General features: G+C 36.8%; 1 protein-coding gene across 1 annotated transcript in view; it reads right to left on the reverse strand.

Annotated features, from left to right (window-relative positions):
* Nucleotides 1-27,345, reverse strand: part of TTN (titin) — a 238,989-nt gene that overhangs the window by 200,594 nt on the left and 11,050 nt on the right. The window contains exons 8-43 of the mRNA XM_050976633.1: nt 27,043-27,190; nt 26,462-26,581; nt 25,267-25,404; nt 24,378-24,515; nt 23,766-23,880; nt 21,911-22,209; nt 21,682-21,801; nt 20,280-20,555; nt 19,956-20,021; nt 19,232-19,490; nt 18,667-18,727; nt 18,340-18,552; nt 17,510-17,652; nt 17,046-17,251; nt 16,697-16,927; nt 15,898-16,142; nt 14,959-15,182; nt 14,689-14,853; nt 14,395-14,563; nt 12,196-13,886; nt 11,820-12,101; nt 11,297-11,563; nt 10,854-11,126; nt 10,483-10,746; nt 10,122-10,382; nt 9,358-9,618; nt 8,653-8,916; nt 8,296-8,556; nt 7,883-8,143; nt 7,190-7,450; nt 6,963-7,104; nt 6,708-6,873; nt 6,275-6,506; nt 5,420-5,704; nt 5,207-5,332; nt 2,909-3,097 (exon numbers count right to left, since the gene is read on the reverse strand). Of these exons, the coding sequence (XP_050832590.1) occupies nt 2,909-3,097; nt 5,207-5,332; nt 5,420-5,704; nt 6,275-6,506; nt 6,708-6,873; nt 6,963-7,104; nt 7,190-7,450; nt 7,883-8,143; nt 8,296-8,556; nt 8,653-8,916; nt 9,358-9,618; nt 10,122-10,382; nt 10,483-10,746; nt 10,854-11,126; nt 11,297-11,563; nt 11,820-12,101; nt 12,196-13,886; nt 14,395-14,563; nt 14,689-14,853; nt 14,959-15,182; nt 15,898-16,142; nt 16,697-16,927; nt 17,046-17,251; nt 17,510-17,652; nt 18,340-18,552; nt 18,667-18,727; nt 19,232-19,490; nt 19,956-20,021; nt 20,280-20,555; nt 21,682-21,801; nt 21,911-22,209; nt 23,766-23,880; nt 24,378-24,515; nt 25,267-25,404; nt 26,462-26,581; nt 27,043-27,190 (8,822 nt within the window). The remainder of the gene's footprint in view (nt 1-2,908; nt 3,098-5,206; nt 5,333-5,419; nt 5,705-6,274; nt 6,507-6,707; nt 6,874-6,962; nt 7,105-7,189; nt 7,451-7,882; nt 8,144-8,295; nt 8,557-8,652; nt 8,917-9,357; nt 9,619-10,121; nt 10,383-10,482; nt 10,747-10,853; nt 11,127-11,296; nt 11,564-11,819; nt 12,102-12,195; nt 13,887-14,394; nt 14,564-14,688; nt 14,854-14,958; nt 15,183-15,897; nt 16,143-16,696; nt 16,928-17,045; nt 17,252-17,509; nt 17,653-18,339; nt 18,553-18,666; nt 18,728-19,231; nt 19,491-19,955; nt 20,022-20,279; nt 20,556-21,681; nt 21,802-21,910; nt 22,210-23,765; nt 23,881-24,377; nt 24,516-25,266; nt 25,405-26,461; nt 26,582-27,042; nt 27,191-27,345) is intronic.

Consider the following 27,345-nt stretch of genomic DNA (forward strand, 5'->3'; position numbering starts at 1 on the left):
TCTGGTCTTGATTCCTTTGAACTCATCAGAAATACTATCACCTGTGGTAATAATACATTTTTGGGTCTTCACTAGTGGTAACACTACTAACATTTTAATACATGGATGTCAGGAAGAGGTAAAAGGAATTTAAGTAAAAAGTAAATACTTGTATATTAGGAAAACTGAAAGGGAGAAGACAGTTCAGTGTTGTAGTAATACAATACTTGCATCCATTAATCCTTTCAAGTCATATTAATTTATATTGCTAACTTTGGAGTTGGAATCTTGGATTTGTTGGAAACATGCTGGAGTTAGAATTGACCTGGTATCTAATTCAGAATTGCATCTGTCATTCTTTTTTTCCTTAAACTCCTGCTTCATGAATTAACAAAACATAAAAATTCCTACAAGCCTGTTTTACTTTACTGCATATCACAAAGGATATGAGGAATAAAAAACCTGAGGCATCTGTGACTTTATGGGAAAAGTTACAGTACCAGCTTCCCAGTACTGCACATGTTACTTATGAATAGAGCTGTAAATGTGGAGGGAAAACCCCAGAGCATTATTACCAGAGCTTTCTCAATTAAATGCTGATAATAAAGGTAATAGGAGTGAGCTCTAGGCAGTTATAATGAAGCTGCAAAAAGTAAGTGATAATGTTAAAAGTCAGATAACCACCTTTGACTGTTAGTATTGCTGAAGTTGTTGTCCCTCCACAGTCATTGTACACAGTACAACTGTACAGTCCTTGGTCTGACAGCTGGGCAGTTAGGATTGTAAGCAGAAGAACATTTCCGTTTTGTGATATCTTCAGTTTTTCAGACAATTCTATCTTTTTACCTTCGTGGGCCCAAAGAAACTCACAGAATTCATTTTCTAGGGCACATATGAACTGAGCAGTGTCACCACATTTCACAGTTAGGTCTCTGAGTTGCAAGAGAATCTTTGGAGGGACATCTTTCTTTTCCTGAGAGGTCATCATAGAGATTTTGGTGCTCTGAGATGTTTGAGAAAGGACTGAGGTGTGCACGGCTTTGATTTCTTCAATTGATGTAGCCTTCATTGTCAAACTTTCTGATACACTTTCAAAAACCTGTACACGCAATTCCTGTGACGGCTGTTGCACTGATTTAAATTCTTTTTGATAAGTTTCAGTGTTCTTCTTTGTGAGAGGAGAAAGATGAAGTTCTGATATAGACTGTGACCGGATAGACTCTTTTACATCTTTCCCAGAACTTTGCCTATCTAGGGCTTGCACTGTGTAATCAAGTAACAAAAACAACATTAGTGTCTAAAGAACTTTACTGAGCTGTGCTCTGAACAAAATCAAACAGCATGGAGGATGAAAATGAATGATCTTCATTTGAAAACACAGCATGCCAGACGTACTACTCTGTTGACACAGAAGTTATCCATTCACATGTATGAATGACAAGTGATGCCTAAGCTAATCATGCAGTTGATACTCAGTTGGTTCTTGTCTCTTCTTTCCCCAAAGTGGTCCATTTTAGTATTGGAAACTTATGGCACTTTTAAAGGAGGTATTTTCTTTTTTATCTTTTTTTTTCCCCTACAGAATAGTGCAAAATACCTCAGTCACTGCTATAAAGATCATTAAACCACTTGTTTTAAAATCCTGAATGCTTTCATTAAAGTATTTCTATTCTTTGACCTATATTGAGATACAAACTTGAAAATTTCCAAATGTTACATCTTAAAGACAAGAAATGAGAGTGGCTGGGTTACTGAGGGTTCTATTAAAGTTAGGTGGGAAAGAAAAGGTGTGAAACAAGGAAAAAATTAGTAACAGCATGAAAGTGGGGAATGCAACAAATTGAATCCCTTTGAAGTAAAAATGGGGCTTTACCTTCTGCAGTCACTGTAAGTGTAGCTGTACAAGTTGTTTCTCCAGCACTATTTCTTGCCTTGCAAGAGTATTGGCCAGCATGCTCTAAGAAAGCATCTACTATTATCAGTATAGCTGTGCCTGTAGACTCATCAAAGTGGAAAACTAAGTCTTTTTTTGGCAACATGAGTTGTTGGTTATGAAACCACTGGATTTTTGGTTTGGGCCTGCCAGAGACTCTAGCTTGAAATCTGACTGATTCCCCGCTGCACACCCTGCAGCTTGAAATAGGCTGGATAAAGGTGGGCCTTTGGCCAACAGATTCCTCCTTAAGTGAAACAGATGAAGAAACATGCCAAGGGGGCTCTGATGTAACTTCTTCAACATTTTTAAATCCTGAAAAGAAGCATGCCAACTTTTAATTCCTTACTCTACGCTACAATGAATTTTTTCTCTCATTCAAGTTTTTTTTTCTAACTCACAACTTAACAGCATGAATTATTCTCATTCATCATTTATAAAATCTAATGCAAAAAGAAAACAAAATATTTATGGTTAAATAATATCCAGAACAATATAGAACAGCAAATTCTCCAAACAGTACCTCTGCTCTAAAATTTTGAGCAATGTTTCACTAATTCATATGAACGTGAATGATTTCTTTTCAGTTACCCAAGTACCTGTTACATACCTCTATTTGAGATGCTTTTTGAAACCTTCAAAGTAATTTATTTCATACAAAAACTACTAGATTGTCTTCACAAGGCAAATCAAAGAGTATGTAAGCAAAAAAAGTCCATTAGAAGGTTTTTACCATCTTTGGTGCATGACAGATTTTAAGACTGGAGTAAATGAAAAGGGGACATGGAACATGAAAAAATCTTGAAACACTTTTTTCTGTTCATGACATATATTTTGGAGACATAAATGTAAGCTGTGGACATTGTAAATGGCAGCAATTAATGGAGTTAAAAGACAACGTGACAGACAACAACTCACATATCAGTATCAGTGTATATTAAGATGATTATTGGAACATGACCTGAACAAGACAACTTCTTTAATGGTATAGTGTACCTTCTAACTTCAAGGTGGCAGTGCTGGTCACTTGGCCTACAGAATTACTCGCCACAAAGGTATAGATTCCTTCATCCTCTGGATAAGCTTCAGCAATCTCCAGCTGGTAAGTGTCTTCAAACTGAGTCATTCTAAAAAAACGTGATGGCTTGATCTCCTTCTCTTTGCTGTACCAGGACACTTTCAGATCTGCTCAGGCAAAAGATAGAAAGCAAAAAGGTCAAAGTTATGAAATTATACTAGCAAGTAAATGCTATTTTTATATTTATATCTTTCAAAAGTAGTGAACTCAAACATCTAAATTTAAATGTGCCTTGTATTATTCTGGTGAAGTATGATGAGTGGAAAGTGACCTACTGATTGCTTTAGGTTTTGATTTGTGCACTGGAAATATTTGTGTGGGAAAACTGATTCTAGTGCTGATATATTATTGAGTAAAAATCAATAACTCTGTTGTGTCAACAGAGTCAATCAATTGACTCCATTAGTGTAAGAATTTGAAAATATTTTGGTGTGGGTAAAGTCAGAGAAATTATCTTTTTTAAAATGTGATTTTGGTACAGTTGAATGATTAAACAGGCTTTAAAATATCTAGCTTGAGTTAGGTTAAGAAATTAAAACAGATCATTCTTCTGCTAAGCACAGCACCTTCCCTCTTTTTGTTGCATATATTACTTGTCATATTTCTCAAGAAAGATTTCCATATTCCTATATAAAATGTACAGATTCTTGTAGACATAGGAGTGAATTAAAGCAGATTATTAGCAGATTTTAGGAGTGAATTAAAGCAGATTTTTTTTCTCTCTCTCCATCTGTGACTGTACTACATCATGAATCCTATGTTGTTACTCAAGTAGTGTGCTATTACTGTTATCAGAGGAGTGTTTTCAATAGCCAGTTGCACAATGCCTACCATTAAACAACTGTACTTGCAATCATGTGTTACCTAACCTAACAGAAAAGGTTTTTGTAACACAAGTGAGAGGTATGCAAATGCATTTGGATAGAGTATTCAATAAAGGAGATTTCCAATAGGAAAAATTTCTTCATTGCAAGGGTTGTCAGGCATTGGAGCAGGCTGCCCAGTGAAGTGGTAGAGTCACAGTTCCTGGAGGTATTTAAAAGCCACGTAGATTTGGCATTTAGAGACATGGCTTATTTCTGGACTTGGCAGTTCTGGGTTAATAGTTGGACTTGATGATCTTTGAGATCTTTTTCCACCTAAATGATTCTATGGTGGCTGATCTAGAGGAAAGGATCCTTATATTCTGTGCTGTAAATGAAGCTTCCACATTCACATAAATACAATTCTATTTAGAAATAAATTACACTAGCATGCATTGCACAAAGGGTGGGCCAGTATTTACAACATGTATTTTCTGAAGCAGAATCAGATTTGTTCTAAAGCTTTTTTTTAAAAAAAAAAAATGGAGTTTTATTTCAAGGGATGGTAATGCAAATTATATATATTTGCATATATATGTGTATAACCAACTTGTATTGATTTTTATAGAGCTGCCACATAGGATTATTTTTGAATTTGGAGTTTTCTTTGTCTTGAAATAATTAATAATTTTAAATTCTTTGGGTTGTGAACTGGATCTTACTCTGCAGTTTACTATGTGAATATTTCACTAGCAGTCATACTCAAGGCCATTTGCTAAGTTGAGAAAAGTAGCTTTATTTGACTGTGTGTTAAGGAAAAAGATATTTTAATTGCAGAATGACATTCTATGTATCTAAATTGAAAAAAATTTATTTAAGTAAAATCTACACTTTAAAGGACAATTAGCAAACACTTTTTATGTTGGATAAAGAAAGTAACCAGAGTTTAGTGTTTGCAGAATGATACTTAGAAATATTAAGAGAATGGTAGAGTCACAGTTTCTGTCAGTTAGTGTAGTTAAGGACATGGCAGTGTGTGTCTCCAGAAATTCCATCATGTTCATTTGACTAGTACTGCTTTTGTCCCATGAAATTCTGCATCTTACTCACTGACAGTTTTCCAACATCAGTTAGCATTTAAAATGCCGAGAAGCTTCCAAAGATAAACTAAGAGAAATTATGATAAACATATATTTTTAGGAACACTTAATATGTTTATGACAGTTTAAAACTTCCATGCTTTGATGTGCTTAACTGTAACTTGTCAGGAACACTTGGCTGTGTGTGTGTATCAAATATCTGTACTTCTAAGGGAAGACTGATCTGAGCACAGATATTGCTGAACTTTTTACTGAGTTCAAGATGAAAAAATTTTGAGAGGTGGAGAGATGTATAGGATGTCATTAAACCCACCTGTTCCAGTAACTCTGCACTGAAAACAAGCAGAATGTCCCTCAGATGTAACAGTGTCACGTAGTGGTATTATGACAGCAGGTGGATACACTGGCATTTCCAGCTCTGGAGAGACAACTTCTGGGACTAAAGAAAAAGAGAAAAAAGTGATTTTTAAAGATGAAGAGTGAAAATTTCATTTCACAAACGCTGTTAAGAGCATGGGAAACTCACTTTCGACTGAAAGTGAAGCTGAAGTTGTAGCTACTCCATAGTCATTTTTTGCTTCACAGGTGTACACTGCTTCATCTTCAGGGAAAGTTTCAATCAGCAATAGAGTATATTCTTGTGCATCGTGAAGAAATTTGCACTTGAAGCCTGGAGAAAGCTGTTGATCATCTTTGTACCAGGATATTTTGGGCTGGGGTTTGCCTGATACAATGGCACAAAAGCGGGCAGGTTTGCCAGACTCCACAGTAGTTGGCTCTAGCTCCCGAATAATCTGGGGTGGCTCTGGAGCTGAAAATTGGGGGAAAGTGAGGTGGCAAAGAGAGATAGGAGAAAGAGGGAAAGAGAGAGAAATCTCATTATTGATGTTATTAGTGACTGAAAACTACTTGCAAAGAATTAAACAACCAAAACAACCCCTTATAATTCCTAATGTTTTGTGTCTACGAAAATCTGCCCTCATCCTTGATACAGGGGGAATGATTTAGCAGCAAGTGCCTTAAACATAATTAACTGTGTTGGTGTAAGTGTTTCTGTCAAAACATGTCCAAGAATTGTGAGGTTGATCACTCTAGAAAGGCATGTCTGTCCATATGAACAAAGTAGTTTTATTTAGACTCAAGAATTTTCCGGCCTAAAAAAATACCATAGGAAAAAAACTGCTATGGTATTTTCATCCACTAGCCAGCTACTTCAATAGGGCAAGAAACATCTGCGTACATGAGGAATTCTGTAGTGTTCCAAGTGATCTTTTTGAATTTTTTTTCCTTGGAAGAGTTAGAATTCCAGAGAAGCCATATAAAAATCAGAAAACCACTGAGTAATAAATACAGTGAAAACATTGTTTGTGGGGCCACATACCATTCACATAAAGAATAACAGAACTCCTGTTCCGTCCTGCAACAAAAGTATATTCCCCAGCGTCAGAGTAAGTGGTTTCAAAGATGCTCATTCGATGGACTCTCCTTTCCACCACATATTTGTATCTTTCCTCATACTGGAAGTTGATCTCAATACCATCCTTGTACCACTGTGGTTCAATGTCATCTTCATTGACTTCAAATTCAATTTCAGCTCTTTGTCTCTCAATGACCTTTAAAAAAGAACAAATAATAGAAGTAATATTGGTTTTTTCCTCTGGTCTCACTTTCCAGTTTCTTAGGTGAAGGTTCTAACCTTATGATTACAGATATTTGTACTACGACTCTCTCTGGTTAGATATTGTTGCTCTTCCCTTGCATTATCTTTTGAGTGACAAAGCTATGAAATGTTTTTTCATCGGTATAGGCCTTACCTGAATATCTTTCTGGGCACTTTTGATACGAATGTCACGACCTTCCACAATCAAATTGGCACTGGATGTGTTTCCACCTGCTACTACAGTGTACTGACCAGCATCAGACATCTTTGTGGAAGCGATGATGAGGCGATGGACATATTTCTCTCTCTGAACCTTCATCCTGAGCACATCAGAAAAGAAAGTGAGCTAGATATTTCCTGGGGGAAAACACACACCAGCAGTTAATATGGTGTAGAAGAAATAATTTACCTATCACCAATCTGGAGTTCTTGCCCATCCTTCATCCACTGGACCTGAATGTCAGGTTCTGAAACTTCACATTCAAAAATAGCCCTCTTCTTCTCCACCACTTTGATGTCTTTGATGTGCTTCCTAAACTCAATGTGACGAGCTAGGGCAGAAAAAAGTAGAGTGAGGGCTGTGATGTTATTTAAGCCCGAGAAATCGCTAAACATGCAAATCAAGAGAGCAAATACCTTCCACATATAAAGTGGCTGATGAAGCTGCTTTTCCAGCAACAAAAGTATATTCTGCTGCATCACCAAAATGCACATTCCTTATGGAGAGGGAGTGTGTAAGCTTCTTTGTTCGTATCTGGCATTTATCAGTCGATTTTATTTCTACTCCATTCTTTAACCATTTATATGAGATGCCTTCATAATTAACAGTAACTTCAAAGGTTATTGTATCTTTCTCTTCAGCATTGATGTCTTTTAGCATGGAGGTAATTAGGATGGCTAAAAGGAAAGGAATGGACATGGTTTGCCTTTTTCCATTGTTTTACTTCATTTTAAATGCATGCTAACCAGATTGGAGATGCTTCAACTTCTTTAAGAAGATTTTGGAAGTATTGAAAAATACATTTTGTGTTCGGAATCAGTATTACAATTAAATGTCCCACAACTACTGAATGACTAAGGAATCCAAATTTGGTCTCCTATGATGACCAGGCATTTAGGCATATTAGCCTAAAGAGAAGAACACAGGATCTGACTTTCAGGTTCACCACTTCTGTATCTCTTTAAAGAATGCTGTTGAAACTATTTAGTGTTGCTTAGAAACACCTCTACAGTCTTCTGCTTTTGTCAGAATTTCATTAAGTCCATGTGTTAACACAAACTTATTACTGGTAACTCTAAAACATTCTGGATAATTTAATTTTTACATACGTTTTACAGTCAGGGTTGCGCTGACTCTATCATTTCCACAGACAAAAGTGTATTCTGCAGAGTCTTCACTGCTTGTGTTCATTATATTGAGCTGATGGAGTTTCCCTTGGACAACTATTTTGAACTTTTCACTCATTTCAATCTCTACACCATTTTTCAACCAGACAGCTGGCACATTGAAATGAGAAACTTCACATTCAAAAGAGGCAGTTTTGGTCTCAGGGATCTCAATATTTTTCATGGTCTTTGTGATATGTATGCCTAAAAGTAGGAGGAAAAAAGAGAAAATTTTCTGAAAGTTAGTATGTTTGGAAGACTGCAAAAAACCAAGGGTAAGAGGCTAGGAAGTGTCAGGTCAAGTTGCTCAGTGTTGGTGTAACAATTTGTAATAACTACTTTCTTACAATACTTACTTTCCACAAACAGTTTTGCTTTGCACTCGATTTGCCCAACAAGAGCTGTGTATTCCCCAGCGTCATCAGGAGATATGTTATGCAGCATAAGCTTGTGAACTTTCCTTTGAGAGATCATCTTGTATTTATCACTCTGTTTAAGCTCAATATTTTTATGGAACCACCGGACTGGTACAGTATCATGGGAAACACTCAATTCAAATGAGACAACAGCATTTTCCAAAGCAGTCACATCCTTTGGCTTTTTGATGATCTTGACAGCTTGAGGAAAAAAGTTAACAAAAAAAATTCAGCACTGTGTATGATATGAATTTCAAAACACACATTACAGCAAATATTCAAACCAGAATGGCTTACTTTCCACATGAAGTCTGGCATTTGCTCCTATTTTTCCAAGTTTAAAGCTGTAAACAGACTCATCGGTGACAACACAATGTTTGATTCTCAGTGTGTGAACAGTTCCTTTCACTGTAATTTCATATTTGTCACTTGATTCAAGTTCAACACCATTTTTAATCCATAGAGCTCCTTCCACATCAGGGTGGGTCAGTTCTACACTGAAAACTGCCTCCTGTGATTCTGTCACAGTCAAGTTCTTTAGTGTCTTCTTTATCTTAACAGCTAGGGGAAAAAAAGGAAGAAAATAGAAAAAAAAAACATGACAAAATAGATCAAAATTAAAGCCTATGGTAAATATAATAATTTTAATAAAACTGAATAATGGTGCTTCATTTTATGCATGTAGTAATTTGTACAGTTTCCAGCAAAGTGGTGTGCTGGGAACACAGCATTAAAGCTTTACTCATTGTATCCATGAGAAATGTTTGGTTTCTGGGGTTTTATTTGTCTGTTTTGTTTGTCTGTTGTTGGTTGGTTGGTTGGTTGGGGATTTGTGTGTTTAGTTTTTGTCATTGTTGTTGTTGTAGGCTCAGAGCTTTGTTTGTTTGGGGTTTTTTATTCAATTTATTTGATTTTGCTTGTGTCATAAGGCCTGGTCCAAGACAGAGTGAGTGATGCTGGAATAAGTCTCAAAGACATCAGTTAGTTATAAAAAATGCTGACCTTCAACCTTCAGTTTGGCAGATGTCTTTGAGCTTGCTATTTCATAGCTGTATTCCCCCATATCCTCCAGTTTTGTGGCAGGGATAACAAGCCTTCTTTTTACACCATCAGATTCAGCACGGTACTGATCTGTCGTAGCTAGTGGTCTACCATTTTGCAGCCACTGGCCCTCTGATTCAGGATTGGCCACCTCACATTCAAAAACAGCTCTCTGGGACTCAGCCACAGTCAGGTCACTGAGAGGCTTTGAAATGGCACCGCCTGTTGGGAAGAAAAAGCATGTTCTTTTGTTGTGTTGCTGTTCAGCTTTCCCCCAAACAGAAATGAAAAGTAGATGCTGGAATTCTTTGCCCTGATGTGCTACCTGCCCATAGTCATTCTGAGCTCTGGGAAAAATCAGGAATAGAATATGACCTGAACATTACAAAAATATTCTATCTTCTTATTTCTATCTTCTTTTATTCTATCATCAGCACAGGTATACTGAGAACACACAGGACAAAAGCTCTTTTTTACAGTAATTACATCAAAAGCATAATACAGCATTTCATACTGTGCTTCTGATCTAGCAAAGTATATTAACACAGCAGATTTGAGAATTCAAATTATACTAATCACAAAAGATAAGGGTAAAGGCAAGGAGAACATTAAAAAAAAGGGTAAATTAAAGACAAACTCCCACTGGAACAGCACTATTGCTCCAAGTCCATTGCGTCCTTTCTAAATACAGGGAAATAATAACCTTGGACTTTAACACTACTAACCTGCTACTATAAGCTTCCCAGATGTTTTCTTCTCTCCAGCATAAAACACATATTCTCCTTCATCATCTTTCATCATCTTCACCACTGTCAATTTGTATATTTTGCCACGTGCTTCAATCTTATATTTAGGACCGGCCTGTATGGATTGGCCTTTGAAATGCCAAATTACATCAATCCCTGAATGGGAGAGCTCCACCTCAAAGGACACATTCTGTGTTTCAGTGCAGGTGATGTCATGAAGACCTCTAATAATCTCAATTTCTAGGAAAAGAATGAATTATAAATTTATTACTTGTTTCCACTAGTTTTGTTTTCAAAGAAATCATTTCACAAAGAACTGTGCTTATTAAGAAACACCAACCTTCAACTGTGACATTGCAGCTAGTTTCCACTTTGCCAACCATCAGCTTATAGCGTCCTGCATCTGATGCGTGGGTTCTGGTGAGCACTAGCCTCTGTTTGGCACCTTTACATACAGCTTGCACACGGTCATCAGGCTTTATTTGGTTATCATTTAGGTACCATTTGGAGGAGGACACATCAGGTGCTGAAACTTTACATTCAAGGATGGCTTTTGTTCCTTCAATTACATGAAGATCTTCTAGAGGCACCACTATTTCCACACCTGCCAAGTTACAAAAATATTCATCATGAGAAAAACTATATCTTTAAAAAATAATCCTAAAGGAGCCAAAAATCAAACACACCTTCAAAATCATCATAGTGACTTACTGTAAACTGTGATCTGTCCAGTGGTTGACAGCTCAAGATCAGGAACACTAAAAGAGTAAGTGCCACTATCTTCCTTTGTGGCATCTTCTATGAGCAACATATGTGATTGTTTATCCAGCACAATATGAATGCGGTCACTTGACTGAATTTCTTGGCCATCTTTCATCCAGACACCTTCTGCATTTTCTAGGGAGACTTTGACTTCAAGTTGCACGATATCTCCCTCACAGACTCTTTGATCAGTAAGTCCTTGAAGAATTGCCATGGGACGAGCTGTGGAATTAAATGAAGTTAATTAATTAATGTGTATAAGAGGCAGAATATTGAACATTATGAATATTGAACATTATGAATATTGAGCATTATGGGATGCAATGATGCAGCTATAATCATGCTATAAAATAGAAAAATGATAGTATAGAGACAATGTAAGAAATGCTTACGCTTCATCTTCAGTTTGCATTGAGTCCTTTTTCCATCAACAACATAACTATATTCTCCTTGATCGTCTTTATTAATATCTTTAATAGTGAGGGTCTGGCGACCACGGCGGGATGCAATCACATGTTTAAGACTAGAAGTGAGTTCAACATCACCATGATACCATTTCCCCTCCGCATCTTCTGGGAAAACCTCACATTCAAGTTCAGCTGAGAAGGATTCTGGTGCTTCAACATCCTCAAGTTCTTTAATAAAATCAATTGCAGCACCTAAAGGCAAATAATTACATTTGTAAATAAGTTTGATTAGATTCTCCTGAAGAAAAAAAAAAGTTAATAAATGAGCCTAAGGGAATATATATAAATATATAATGTAACCATTTCTAAACTTTTGTACTGGATTCCAAAAGTATGAAAGCAGCTCCACATCTCTTAGGGTGTGAGATATCTGTTTAAATAATTTTATTCCTTTCTGAAGCTGATTTCACTTTAACAGCACCATGCTACTGAGTTGTATGCTTCTTACCTTCAACAGTAAGCTTTGCAGTGGTTTTTACAGATTCATCTTCAACCAGCGCACAGCTGTAGTCCTCTGCATCAGACATGTCAATTGTTAATACAGAAAGAAAGTGAGCCTTTCTGTCTGAGTGCATCCTGTACTTGTCTCCAGAATGAATCTCAATTCCATCTTTAAACCATTTCACTTTGACAAAGGGCTCTGATGTTTCACATTCAAATGTTGCCATGGAGTCTCTTGCTTTAGCAACAACATCTTGTAACTTCTGGGTGAAGGTGATTAACTGCTTGGCTGCAAAACAATATATAACAATCAGCAGTGCACTGACCAAACAGACTCAACACACTATGATGAGCAGTAGGATGAGTAAAAGAATTGAAATTACCTTGTACTAACAGGAAAGCATGGCTAGACGTTTCACCAGCTATATTGACTGCTTTCACCATGATGCTGGCGGAATCGTCAGAAGTCACATCTCTGATAACTAATTCACAAACGTTATCTTCAGGCCAGTACCAGTACACACGATCAGTCCTTTCAATCTGAACACCATTTTTGAACCACTGGCATTCAGGATCAGGTTTTCCCACCACTCTCACACGGAAGTGTACGTCTGTTCCTTGGGCTACAGTCTGGCTTTGAATTCGTTCAAGTATCTTGGGAGCCTCCATGCTTGGACTAAGCTCCACCTTCTCTGGTTTGAATGTTGGAATGGTGATTTTACCTTCAGGAGGAAGTGCTTTCTTCTCTTCCTCTGGAATCTCTTTGGTCCAGTGAAGAAGTTCTTCTTTTGTCTTTTTTAGCATTTCTTCATATGATTCATCTTTCTTGCGAGATTTAAGTTCCACAGCTGTAATGGCTTCATAGTAGCCCTCTTCTGTCCTGCGCTTGAATTTACTACGCAGCTCTTCAGATTCCTCTGAAAGCTTTTCATGAGTGATTCTTTCAGCCCTTTTCAGCTTCACCACTTCTTTGGTTGTTGGCTCTGCAGGTTTGTCTACCTTCTGTACCTCAAACAGAAGTTTCCCAGGTTCTGTAACTACAGGCTCATGTTTGGGTTCAGGAGCACGACGGAGAACAGATCTGAAGTCTTCCCTCTGCTGAATCTCAAGTTTCACCTTATGTTCAATGAAACCTTCTGGATTCTCTGCAGTGACTCTCACCTCTCCTGTGTCATATGATTTGCAGTCCACAATATCCAGGTAGTAGATTCCATCATAACGGAGTCTAAACCTTTTGCTTTTACGGATGAGCTGTCCATTGAGGTACCAGTTGACCTTGGGCATAGGATAGCCAGTCACACGGCAGCGGAATCGTGCTGTTTCACCTTCAAGGACTCTTGCAGGTTCAGGAACCAAAACGATTTCTGGTTTTTGTTTTTCCTTTTGGTCCAGTGCAACAGCAGGTAGAGCACCCTCGTGGGCCATTCTTTCTAACTCTTCAATTCGCTGGAGTCCCCTTTTGCCTTCTGGCAGCTGGGATTCTTCCACAAGACTTTTCTCATCCTTCACGATCAGAGTAGCAGAGGTGTGGTCTGTACCATATTTGTTAGTTGCTCTGCAAGTAATCACTCCACTGTCCCTGGAATAGGCCACCCCATAGTCCAGGCTGCAGTACCCAAACTCATTGATCATGCGGAGTCTGTTGGCTGCTTCCAAGGGTTTGCCGTCGTGCAACCACTCCACCACCATGGTTGGGTCGCCAATTGGTGTAAGCCTGCATTCAAAGTGGGCTGGTCCAAATTGTTTGAGCCTTAAAGATGTGAGCTTCTTCTTAAAAAATGGTTTCTGTTGCTTTTCTTTGTCATAGAGATCTCCTTCCTCCCATTGCTCTTGACCATAACGCAGATGGAGAGGTTCTAACTCCGGTGCTGCAATCTCCTTGGCTTTGTAAGTTCCTTTTGGAATTATTAATTTCCTTTCTGGTTCAGGTTCTGTGTGTTCAACTTCAACATTTACTTTGCAGCGGGTAGTGTCCCGTCCAGCTTTATTGATAGCAGTAGCAGTATACCATGCAGCATCTTGCCTGGCAGTAGATTCAATTTTAAGGGCAGCTGCCCCTTTGGTTCCCTCAATCCTGAAATATTAAAAAAACAATTAATTATTTTCCCCTTCTTTGTCATTCATTTTTGCCTTTCTTCCAAATCAGTTCAAAGCCTCCAAAGGTAAATCTCTGGAGGCAAGAAACATTTTGTTTATGTTTATTCATGTTTGGGAGTGCAGTGCCTAAGAATCAAACAGAGAAGAATAATAAAAACCAGTCTTAAATTCTGTGGTAGTTTTGCCTGCAGAGGTCTTCAAAATCAGAGACAGAGAAAAGTTTAGTAAATCTCTGTGATGGCTTTTAGAAACTACGAAAACAAAGGCTGGAAAAATATTGAGTAAATCCTACAAGATATTTTATATCTGTAATCCTGCTGCAATGCAAAAGCCCCTAGTGAATCCCTTCTGTGAAACTGCAGGAAGCATTTTGCAGGATGGTGGTTATTTACTACTGAACTTATATAGAGTATTTTAAATAAAATTAAACAAAATGTAAATAAAATTTAAATTTCAATAGATTTAAATGTAATAACAATCCTTACTTTATTTTGGGGTATTTGTGAGGCACAATGATGTCACTGTTCTTGAGCCATACGATGTCAGGATTAGGGTTACCAGTAGCTTTCACTGCCATCTCCAGTCTAGAGCCCTCCTTCACGCTGACATTTCTCAACCTTTCCACAAAGTGTGGTCTGACTAGGTCTTCCTTAGCTGGAAGAGCAAATGTAAATTATCACAAGAAGAAATGAAAAAGTCATGATTTTAAATAAGAAATACTCATCAGACTGCTAAAAATAACATGATATGCAGAATATAATAGAAAATACAGAAGATACCTTCTACAGTCAGTGTCATTGAGACTGAAGCTTTGCCTGCCCTGTTCTGAGCAATGACAGCCCATTCTCCAGAGTCTTCAGGCATTGCTGGAACAATGATCAATGACTGGGTACCATCTTCTTTAATCACTATTTTATGGGTGTAGTCATTAATCACTTGTTGGCCTGCAGATACAGATGAAAAGAAAACAGTTGCAATCAAGACAGTCTCAATGAGACATAAAAAACTTTTTAAAATATTATTTCTTCATGAAAATGAGGCTGATGTACCATTATGGAACCAGTATGTCTCTGGCATAGGTCTGCCAACAACTTTTAAGTCAAATCTTGCTGTCTGCCCCTGTGAACATTTAAATGATGTGGGTTTCAGCACAAAAACTGGCTTATACAGTCTCTCTAGTTGCCCTTCATCAGTTTCTTCTAATCTCCGGGCAGGAGAACGAGAAGGAGAGCTGCGGGCAGGAGACCGGCTTGGAGACCGTGGAGAGATAGACCTGGAAGGAAAAGATAAGACAGATGTGTATGGCAATGTCATATAGCAGTGGACTGACTTGATAAATAGATTTCAACCTTTGCCTTTTGCATAATTTGTTTTAAAGAGTTTAGCCAACTTATATATGGGAGAAATTGGGAAAAAAATATTTGTAATCAATTTTCTTTAGGTTTTTGATGGGAGTTTTAGAGGTGAGTTTTAGGGTACACTATGGCCAAAGAAATTTTTGGGTTTGGATAGTGCACAGATCAAAATAGGATTGTGTAATCCTGTGTACGTTTGTGCATGGGTGTGTATGCATATGGAGACTGAACACAGGAAATGGCAATGCTTAATTTTTCTGTCATAGAAATACAGCTACATCAAGGGCAGAAAAAAATACTTGCATGCCACACTAAAACTCCAAGTGCAGAAGATATTTTTTCAAAAATGTAAGCACTTTAACAAACAAATATGGTTATTGAGCTTGTAAGTCTGATATTGCAGCTGGAACTGCATATGAATTATTGTACTCTGGGAACTGCATTGCTTATTAAATGGGAAAACCAGGAAAAAAGTTAGCACATAAATCTATATGAGTTATGAAAACAGCATTTAGAACTTTTCTAGAGGTGCACAAACTCCAATAGCATAAGCTTATTTAACTGCTATGTAATGAGCTTTTGGACTATCACAGCAGATTGAAGTCTCATAAAATTATATTTTTGTGTACCTACCTATATCTTCTCATAACTTCAGGTCCTGGCATATAGCCTGGAGTTGCTGTAGGTGCAACTGGCTCAACATAGAGTTTTGCTGAGCAAATGGCATTTCCTTTCATATTGCTGGCAAAGACAGTGTAAATTCCTTCATCCTCAGGTAAAACAACAGGTAAACGCAGAGTGGCGCTGCCATCTTGCAGGAGTTCCATCTGGTAGCGCTCTCCATGTCTTATCCGTTTGCCATCCTTGTACCATGCCACCTGCATGGAAAGAAACAGTAGACTGCTGTGTGAGCTCTGCTAAAGGCATAGATCCACTAATGACTAGTAAATACGAGATATAACAACTTGCAGTTTTTCGGCTGGAAAACGTCACAGCCCACCATATATGTATTAAACATTAACATTTTTACTTGAAATAGGTGAGACTAGTGTAAGATGTTTGCATAGCAACCTGAAAGACAAGTTTTGGAGCTAGAAACGGATGTAAAGCCCATTTCGATGAAGAGCAAAGTAACCTCGACTGGACTGCTACTGTGTTCCCCACTGGTCTGGGCTACCTCAGAGATACTCAGAATCAAGACCAACTTAATTGGTAAATCCTACCTCTAAACTGGCTAACCAACCTAACTCTATTCTAGTAAGGGACAAAAGGAAAATTCAGCTTGATATCAAATCAGAAGACTGAATTTCTTTTGAAAGTCACTGTTTCCTATGCAGAATGTAGAATGTCTGACAATGAGATGTTAAGGGATTTTTTTCAAGTAGAGCATCAAATGATTTACAAAAAAAGGAGTTACACAGATTTGGCATACCTTTGGCAATGGATATCCAGATGTCTTGCAATGGAAGGTGACTCCTGTCCCTTCAAAGGTTCTGTAGTTCTTTAATCTTAAATCGAATCCTGCTTCTACAGCTTCAGATTCAGAAATATCAACCATCATCTCCTCTCCATCTTCTTCGAGAAGTTCATGTAAAGTAGTCTTAATAATTCTGAGTTCAATTTCCTTGATAAGTCTTTCTTCAAAAGAAGAAATATGGAATTCCTATATAGAAAAGCAAGACCGTTAGTTTAGTTTTCTGTGTTAAATAATGACCTTGCAAATAAATTATTTGTATGGTAAAATGTCAGTGCCCAAAATTAGTATGGAGGGATAGACATACCTCATCTTCTACAAAAGTTCTGACCATCACTGTATCTTTGGCCATTTTCTTCCTAATTAGAGCTTGTTCTTTCTCATACTCTTTTTCAAAGTCGCCATAGGAAATGGGTGGGGCTACCTCAGCCACTTTAGGTTCCTGTACGTATGCAGTCATTTGAGTTTGGTACATCATTTCTTGTTGCGATTTTACGTAGGCTTCGTAATCAGCTAAGAATTGAGAACAGATTAATTTTGATAAATTTTTTGGTTTTCACTGGACTGAATAGAGAAAACAAGTACAAACTTCAAGGGCCTGATGTCAGATATTTTGTCTTGCAGAAACAGAGCCACAAGATCTCCCTTTATATTTCTTGAACTGAATAAACTAGAGCTGCACAGAATTTGCAGCACAATTTAAATTTTTTTTTGCCATTTAGAAGGTAATTTTAAGAAATATTGTTCCCATTTCCTTAATCTAAAATGTACCTTCTTCTAGTAAGGAGACCGTTGCAGAAGCTTCTCCAAGATTATTACGAACAACAATGGTGTATTCTCCGGCATCGTCGGCAAAAGTCATGGAAATTTCAAGTTTGCATTCCCCGGTTTCTTTTTTGTAACTCACTTTGTATCTATAGAAAACATAAAAGTAAAAAAGTCTCAATAATTATGGACAGAATTTTTAGTTAATTTGCTTTTAGTTACAGTTAGACACACTCCTAACTTGTACAAGGCACAAAAAGAGGAACTTTGACAGGCGATGCTCACTGAAGGAATGAGCATAGAGAGGAGCATATGGAGAATAGCCATGCTGAAAGTAGAACACTGGTCTTTTTGTTGTCACTAAATAAATAGGTTCCAATATCAGAGGTCTAGTTCTCAGACACAATATAATGGTATATTTTGTGTGCACACACTTTGTCCTAGTATGGGTCATCATATCATTTCAAGAATGCTACAAATGTTATATTTTTTCTGATCTAGAAAGTATGTTGCTTTCTACAGATAAGACTTACACAGAGAGGATGCACACATTGCACAGAGAGAAATAAACAAATACAAAACTTCTTCCTGATTTGCTTATAACATATATCTTATTTTATAGTCTTTTGAATATTTGTATTTTAAAAACTAATGACCTTTTAAAGTCACACATTAAGACATGAGACTATAACTTTTACATTAAAAGATAATTTATTTCACAGAAACCAGGATGTTATTTGGCTCAGCATAACTGAGGGAATCAAATTATGACATTGCCAATTAAATATGCATAAAAATTATGTTAAAATGGATTTTAGGCATTGTAGTCATAGTACCTGTAGCCAGTCGTGAGAGGAACTCCGCCTTTTTTCCAGTAGACATGTGGCTTTGGGTTGCCCCCTACTTGGCATTCAAAAATAATGCTCCCACCTTCAATTAATTTGTGTACCATGGGTTTTCTTATGAAGAAAGGAGGTACGGGTTCTCCCGATACTTCCTCTGCTGCAGCAGAGACATCTTCCATTACAACGTCCTTTGTCTCCACATAGCTGAAATGAGATTTCAGTGCAGGGGAGTGAGCTGATGTCTGAAGCTCTCATAAAACAGAATGCAAGTATGCAATGACTGCAATGGGAGCAGTCTGTTTGGAAAAGTAACTTTACCGTTTCTCTTCTGTAACAGTCTTCTCAGAAATGGTTTCTCGAGTCTCAGTTTCTTCAGTAACTAAAAGGCAAATTTGATAAAGTGGATTTTAAATATCTTAATAGGCCTTAAGCAATGAGTTCAGTTGACATAAAAAGAATATGTAGTTATTGGCCTTTTCCTCATATTCTGACATCCCTTTTCCCTAATAACCCCAGAACACAACTCAAGCCATATTTTAAATGTCCAAGATACATTACAAGCAATATACAGTTAACTCCCTACAGTGACAGGAGGGACTGTCCTTGAGTTGCAGCAAGGGAGGTTTAGTTTGAATGTAAGGAAACCTTTCACCAAAAAGGCTGTTGAGGGTTATCAAGCAATGGAACAAGTTGCCCATGAGTCATGTGGGGCTGACTTTTAAATATCTCCTCTGCCCTGGGGGTATTTAAAAGACATGTAGATGTGGCACCTAGGGATACGGTTTAGAGATGGACTTGGAAGTTTTGGGCTAGTGAGTGAAATCAATGCTCTCAAAGGTCTTTTCCAACTTCAACAATTCTATGATTCTATGAATATACTTACCTTTCACATGTAAGTGGCAGGAAGTGCTGACACTCCCAGCCTTATTGGTAGCAGTGCAGGTAAATCTTCCACTGTCCTCTGCAAAGGCTTCACGAATCACAAGGCGAGCAAGTCCTGCTTTGAAAGTGATCTGGAAGTCCATTGAGCTCTCAATTTTGTAGTCTTCCCTGTACCATGTCACTGCAGGCTGAGGATGACCAGATATCTGGCACTCCAGAGTGACAGACTCACCTTCAGTCACAGTCTTATTTTTGAGGCCCTGTGTGACAAAAATTAAGTATCACAGTCAGTATATCTTTTCAATACTAAACAGATACTTAAATATCTAAAACCTGTTTGAATGGAAAATTTAATGTCTAGTTCAAAACACTGTTCTGTGAAGCAATGAATGCAGGGGGAAAAAAGGCATTTTCCAAAGGGAAGTATTTGAAACTGGCTTTTAGGGTCTCTGAACATTGCTGTTATTAACAACATTAAAAGGTAGGTTCATATTTGTGCAGGTAGATCAACTACTATGTGACATAAATGTGAAGAATCACTACCATTAAAACATCAAGAAGACTTTGTATCAGAGATAAATTATATGCCTGAGTAAATCTAATGCAAAGTCAAAATGATTATATAAAGCCAATTTTTAATGGTTAAGTATTAAGCAATAAAAATTAGAAAAGAGAATGGCTGAAAATCTACTGTAACTCCCCTACCCTATATACAAATTACTTACTGAGACCAAGGTGGGTGGTGTAGCAGGGATTTCTGCAGGTACAGGAACTCTGGCAGTTTCTGTCACCTAGGTTGTTTAGAGAACAATAATGAACAAAGTATAATTTAAATAAGAAAATAAATTAAAAAATCAAAAAACTCTTTGCATGTCGTAAGTAAATGTTAGGTCCTAACAAGGATTTGCCCAAAACAAATAAAAAATAAAAGGCAGCAGAATGCTATAGAAGTGGAAAATTGTGATAAGAAGACAGCAAAAAAGTGAGGTTATTCCATATTTTTAAGATGAAAGTCAGTCAAAGTGACAGAAGCTTGCTTAAAAACATACCTTGGCTTCACCTTCTTTATGCAGCACCAAGTGTTCTGTCCGCACTGCTTCAGTTTTAATGCCTGTCTCCTTTTTAGTCTCAACATCATAGTGACTCTTGTACGTCTCAGCAGCCTCTCCAAAGGGAAACTCTGGAGGGGCAGCTGGCTCTGCTTTTGTCCTGACTTCATGAGGCTTTAGCTGGGGTGGTTTCACAGGCTTGGTGATCTTTTGCGCAGCAGAAGTAGCTGATAGCTCTTTCTCCAGAGTAGCCATGGCAGTTCCAGCTATTGAAACCTAGGGAAGAGCAGAAAAAGAGTTACAGCTTTGTTGCTGTCTTATTTTCAAAGGAGAGAGTGCATTTCTTGAGCAGATTGCATATGCAGCAGTTACTTCCTTAGTTACTTGGTTTTGACACTGCAAAAGCTATAGGTAGAAAGAGTAGTAGTTTTAGATTGCAGTAGCAGAATGCCAGAGATATAATATCCCTGTATTATTTTTGATCTGTCTAACATTTAAATATTTTCTTTTTCAAATAGAATTTGATCTTTAAATGATCAAGAAGCTCTTAAGTGTAGCACAAGAAATGTTCTCTCCGTTTCTTCACTTGAAGCCTTAGATTTCCATTTAGTCTGTCTAATACTGCAATAAAGAATACTACTAATTATACAACTCCCAATGATTAATATGAAGAGACTTTGAAATCCCCAATGAATCCCCAAAGTCTCCCAATGAAGAGACTTTGAAATCTTTTTATAGGTGGAAAAACTTTTTAAAAATACATCAAAATATTTAATAAAATATTTATAACAGTGTTTAATCATATTTGGAGGAAAAATATTTTTTAAATTCCAGATGAAGAGGAAAAGAAAGTATGCTTGAATGAGAAAATTAATAACTGGAAAATGTTAATACTGTGTAAAGGAGCCCAGCAGAAAAACGGAAGAATAAAAATTGATGGTATCATTTTATGCAGTCAGTCTGGATTTTTTCTAAATAAAAAAATTGGCTTAGCATGTATTAATTAGGAAGGAAAAAAAAAAGCAGTGTGTGAGTGAACTGATGCACATAATAAGATTAAAGAGGGATACTTCTGCTCTTTGAAAAATATAACTTGCATGACAAATATCTACAAGTTCACTGTATGTCATTAAGTAGTGAAGCTGAATCCTCAAACAGTTTACAAGATTATTTAAATAAGAAATAATGATAAAAATTTGTATTTTAGTAAATAATTTGTCTTTTTAGGGTAGTGTTCTTTATTAGTCAAACAAGCCAACAAAAATAACTGCAAGGAACACACAGCTCTTCCTCTTGGGGAAGCACCACACTGGAGTGTGGGGGGAAAATCCAAATGGACTGGATGACCTACTGGCTACTGAAAATGAGCATGCTGCTCCTCTTGGATGCAGCTTCAGCTTACCTCATACGTGTGATCCGGTTTAGGAACAGCAACTCTGGAGACCGTGAAGTGAGGACTCGCTGTGCGAGGCCGCGGCGGCTCAACGTGAATGGTTCTCTCAAGTTCTGTTGTTCTTTTTATCTACACAAAGCAAGGAAAAAAGTTGTTGAAACTGATGCTGTTCTTTAAACTGAAACAGATTTCAGTGGGACGTAGTTTCTGGAAAAGAATGTAATGTAAACAGTCTAACCTCCTTTGATATATGGACTTCCTGCTTTTCAGGAGTTGAGATGTGTTTCTCAGGAGGAACATAGACTGTTTTGACTTCTTTGGTGACAACATGACGTTCTGCTGGGGCCTCCAAACCATGGTCTGTCACAGTGTGCTCTTTATAACCATATTCCAAAGTTTTCTCCTTTACATAAGCTTCATCTGCTACTTCTGGTTGCCAGGGTGATCGAACACGTGCCTGATCAACTGCTGCAACCACTGTAGCTACAGCTTCAGCCTTTTTTCCAGCTTGAGTCTGCAAATAATATAAGCAGAATTTATACACATATTCATAACTACATTGAAGGCTTGTGTATATGACAAAGAGTCATAATGTTGAGTGTATTCCAAAGAGAGGTCGTATGGTTTTGCAAAAGTCATGATGAAAAGATCAAAAGTATGCACCTGTAAATATACTTAAGAATCAGTAAATTCAAATGCAAATATGTTCTCTAAGTGCTATCTCTGCACATTCATGATACATCTGTGCTTCTTTGTTTTATGCATATCAATATTTGTCTGCAAGACTAATTTTAATACTTTACAGCTACATTTGTGTCCACTTGTCTAAGAGTATGCAGGTAGGTGAATGTGCGTGTAGTTTTAAAGTATGCTCATCAGCTCTGTATAACTCTTGTGGATGCAAAAAATGCATCTAGCATCTGTTTTGAATGTATTTGAATGTAAGACCCATAAAATTTTTTGCATTAAGTGTATCTGTTAATTCAGTACTGATCTATTTTAAAGGATTTTACAAAAGAAGGGAGACTGAGGTATCTGATAATTTGTAAAGAATGCTTTTGTGTCAGGACTTCTATTTGTTTCTAATAACTCATAAATACTGTCAACTTTGTTATTAGGGTCCAAACTTCTGCCCAGCCAGCCAGCAGTAGATAATAACTGGTTGTTACTGTCATAACTGATCTGGACAGAGCAACAGAGCATATGATATATATGCCTTGTAAATGGAAAAAAAAAACCCTAAAAGATAATTTCATACTGATTTTAAAAACATTACCAGCTTAAACTAAAATTTCTTAGGTGAGGCCAAAATGCGATCCTTTCCAGAGATTTTGTTTTCTTATTAAAGCAGTGTTTAGGTAACAGGAACCTCTTATTCAGTATTACTGTTTGTTTCCAAATAATTTTTTATACTGGCTTAAATTTGGCTCTAAATTTACATCATATAACAAGGGACTGAGCTCACCTAGCAGTCTTGACTCCTCTCAGTGAGTTTTATATGTTTCACTCATTTACTTATATTTTATAAAAGTATTTTATGAATGCACTACACTGTAGGTAGATAGATTTTAAATAGCAGCTGTTGTCAACTATGCTTTTCTTCCACATGTAAGAGTTCCTGACTGTATTGTAGATCTTTCCTACTGTGGGAATCCTACTGGAACAAAGCAAGTGTCTGATGGTCATAAGTAACAAACTGGACAGACCTGAATTGATGTTAAAATTTGTTCTGTACAAAGAGCAATTCATACCTCAATAAAAAGAAGTTGTTTCATCTGACAACCATGAAATTACAAGGAATCATCAAGCAGAAAAAAAAATTGCAGAGTCAGAAATTTGAATAAGTAAATGTTGCTTAAAAGCCACTGGTAGAGAGGAGACTGTCACAGAGAAATCAGACTATAGCCTAAAGTGTGACATTTCCTAGCAGGGTGGGATATAAACCTCTTCAGGGCTAGAAACTTAACCCTACTGACTCTTTTACTTGAAAACCATCCCACTGAATGGGTATGCTTTCAGGAATTCATTTGAGAGCATTCTGTTGCACCAAAGTAGGTCTTAAAATGTAAGGATTGCAGATAAACCAAATTGTAGCAGTGCATTGGCTGTAATTTCTTCTCCAGTTCTGGACACTGTGACTGGTGCTTCGGTTTTAGCAATGGCAACTGTTTTTGGAACTACAGTAGTTTTCTCAGCTTCCTTCTTAATCTAGTTTTTATAGCAGAAATAAAAATTTCAGTTACATTCAGTCTGGAAAGATATTTGAACTATGAGAAAACATTTTGAAATGGGAACAGGGAAGGAGAATTGAAGGGTTAGATCCTTGTTCACTGCACACTGCACACTTCTCTGTATTATAGTGATAAGTATTGTTACACCCTTGCAGCTATTTAAATAAAAGTAATGATTAAAAAAAAGTTAAAATTTCAGGAGTCAGTCAGTTCACTCCAAACATCAGTCAGAAGATAATTATGAGCATCCTATTAATGAAAAAAAGAGAGAAAGATCAAGATGAAATAATAAATTATTTCATTTATTTTCGATGAAATAATTTACTCTAATTAGCAGTAGATCTAAAAATTTGTAAGTGGAATAATCTCAGAAAAAGTGAGCTGGAAATGTATAGTTAGTATCTTTTGAGGAAAAGAGAAGGTTTGCAAAGAAGAAAGGATAAAACCAAATATGGCTAAAACAGTGCTATTCACCTTTCCACGTGTTATGCTCACTTGTTCTTGTTTGGTGGCAACTCTTTCTTTACTTTTCGATATTATGACCGGTGCTTTAGGTTTATCAGTAGTAATTACTACCTTAGGTACTGAAGGTTTCATTTCTTCCCTTCTTATCTATTTTTTATGGTAAAAAAGAAAAAGAAATAGTAATTGATTATGCCTGTTGTCATGATTGCACAACTTTTTTGGAAAGCAGGATAATGTTTCTAAATGTGTGTCAAGAAGAAAGAAACATGACTTCAGAATTGGAGTAATACCTTTGTACTCCAGTTATAGAGTGTCTTATATGCAGAGAGAAGTTCATGCAAAGTCATTAATATATTGCATTGATTTTTATTTGAATGAGAGAAGAAACTTTGTACCTCCTAGTTTGTAATATACCATTATGTTTTGTAGAAACTGTTTGCATAGAAATTAGTATTATTGACTTAGTAGCTAACCCCATCAGTTGAGTGGTTCCACACTATGCTCTAACAGATGTATTCCATCCTCACACAAATATGAACTTCATTAAATCAAGCTCCACACTACAAATCATACCATGAAAAATAACCCTTAGAATTTATGTTCAGATATCCACTTTCAGAGATAAATTTGTCATTAAGCACCAGATGAAATTCTGTGTACTGTGGCAATGAGAGCCCTAATGCTGGAAGGCTCTGTAAGAAGGGCAGCTCACTCCTCTGCAGGCAGAGCTGTTTGAGGTCAGTAGCACTGGACCTGCAGAGACTGTGGTCTGGAATTCCTTATTTCAAAAAGCTTTTGTGTAGTAATCTTCTCTTTGTAGAGAAGGACAGGAAAGTTATTTAACAGATTTTATTAACCAGGGGATCTCAATGAACTGAAGATTGTAGCATTTATTTACCTGTTCATGAGCAATGTGCACTTGCTCATGTCTTGTAGATATTTCTTCTGTAGTTCTTGTTATTCTTTCTTGTTCTTTGGCTTTGTCTGTGGCAATTATTACTGTTGGTACAGGAGTTTTCTCTGGTTCTTTTCTCACCTGGACATTTACAAATAAGGAACTTTTAATTTTTCTTTTAAAATATAAGGTATGTGAGTTTCAATATATTTAGAAAAGAGCTTAGAAATTAAAGAGAGCAAAGATGTCACGTTCTGTATTTTGAAATCATCTAGTCTACAACAATAAAAACATAAACAGACTTTGTACAAAACATTTAACATAAAAGTAATACAACATTGCACAAATGCTTGGTTTACTACCGAAAGCAGTACTAAAAAAATTGGCTCAGAGATAAACTGTTCTGCATTAAATCACTTTGAGAAAGTGTAGGATACTAAAATTAATTTTTATGAAACTTTCATTTGACAAGAATTTGACTTAGCATTCAAATGCTAAGTTCAGATTAATGCCCAGATTAATTTCAGATTAATTTCAGTTCAGATTAATTTCTGTTTCTCAGTGCTTTAAAGAAAGTTTACACTTTCTTCCTCATGCATTTCTGCTATAATGCCAATATAACATTGGCTGTAAAAGCTCATCTTCCATCAAATCACATTTTTCTGATAAAATACATGTTAAAATAATCTGAATTCACATCAATCATTTGTATTTTCAAAGCTGATTTCAGTGCAGAATGAGTTTTTCCTCCATTTTTTCTGACTCCCTGTGCTGCCAACAGACAAAGCAGGCTACAAATGGCAAGCTTAGAGACAATATCAGAACACCCCCCACAGACACACCCTGCCCCCAACAAAGTTTAAGAGCTGGTTTCTGCATGTCCATTCTTTAAATGATCAAGAATGCTATCTAGTAAATTACTACATAATATATGAGAAAAGAGAGGTTGTCTTAGTTATTGCAACTTTATCACATTCTTAGGTATAAATAATGGAAGTGAAATAAAAAGTGAAAGAGAGTAATCATAGAGAAGAGAAGAGACAAGAAAAAGATAACACTGCAAGCATGAACATATATAAAGAGGACAAATAATAACAGTATCTCATTTTTCTTCTTCATAGGCTTGTCTTCTGTATGAGATATCAGATTTTTGAACAAGGTAGGGCATAAAAAAATCTCAGGTACAATCCGTATTCACCTTTTCAGGAGAGATGTGTCTTTGTTCTTGTGAAGTTACAATTCCTTCTCTAGTTCTTGATATCACTGTTTGTTTTGTGGTTTTATCACTGGTAACTACTACCATTGCCTCCTTTTTCATCTGATTTTTGTAGTAACAAACAAAAAAAAAACCAAAGTCTTAGAATTCATTTTAAAAAATTGACCATCAAAGTAAGAGGAGAAAGAAAAATAAGAGTGGAATTCAAGTAAAGGAAAAATACTAAGGGCGACTTATGTTATTTCTAGTAAGGAAATTATAAATGAGATATTAGAGAAAAAAATGTCATCATTCTAAGAATAATGTTAGAGAATAAAGGAGAAGAGAGAACAGAGGATCACTTTCAGAGAAAGCAACTTAAGAAGAGTAATTAGTTCAATCCTGTTATGATGGAGTGGAGTGGTGTAAAAGAACCTGAGCATTCTAGGTGTGTAGATGAGTATGCATGCTCTTGCAGTGCACTGGGTAACACCTGGTTAATTCCTCACAGTGAATCATGCCTTGTTTGTGTGTTGGATGAAGGGATAGAGGGAAATCATAGAATGTCTGTGCTCTGTTTCTACCTGCTCATGAACAGGCTGAACGTGGACTGCAGTCATTGCTGTCCTTTTAGCAGTTTGCTCTGCAGCACCTGGAGCTGGTTCTCTCACCATGGCTTGATCCACAGCAGCAACAACTGTAGCAATAGCTGCTGTTTTTTCACTGTCCTTTCTCACCTATATTAGTCACATCAAAAGATTTTTTTTTCATATTTTGCATACATTCAGAAGAAGCACAAAACCAGTACAGAGACAGAGTGTTGCAAAGAAGCATTTCCACATCTGCAGCACAACTCTCTCAACAGCAGATGCACACAAGGCTTTACA

This window comes from Serinus canaria, chromosome 7, assembly GCF_022539315.1.
Source record: "Serinus canaria isolate serCan28SL12 chromosome 7, serCan2020, whole genome shotgun sequence".
NCBI lineage: Eukaryota > Metazoa > Chordata > Aves > Passeriformes > Fringillidae > Serinus > Serinus canaria.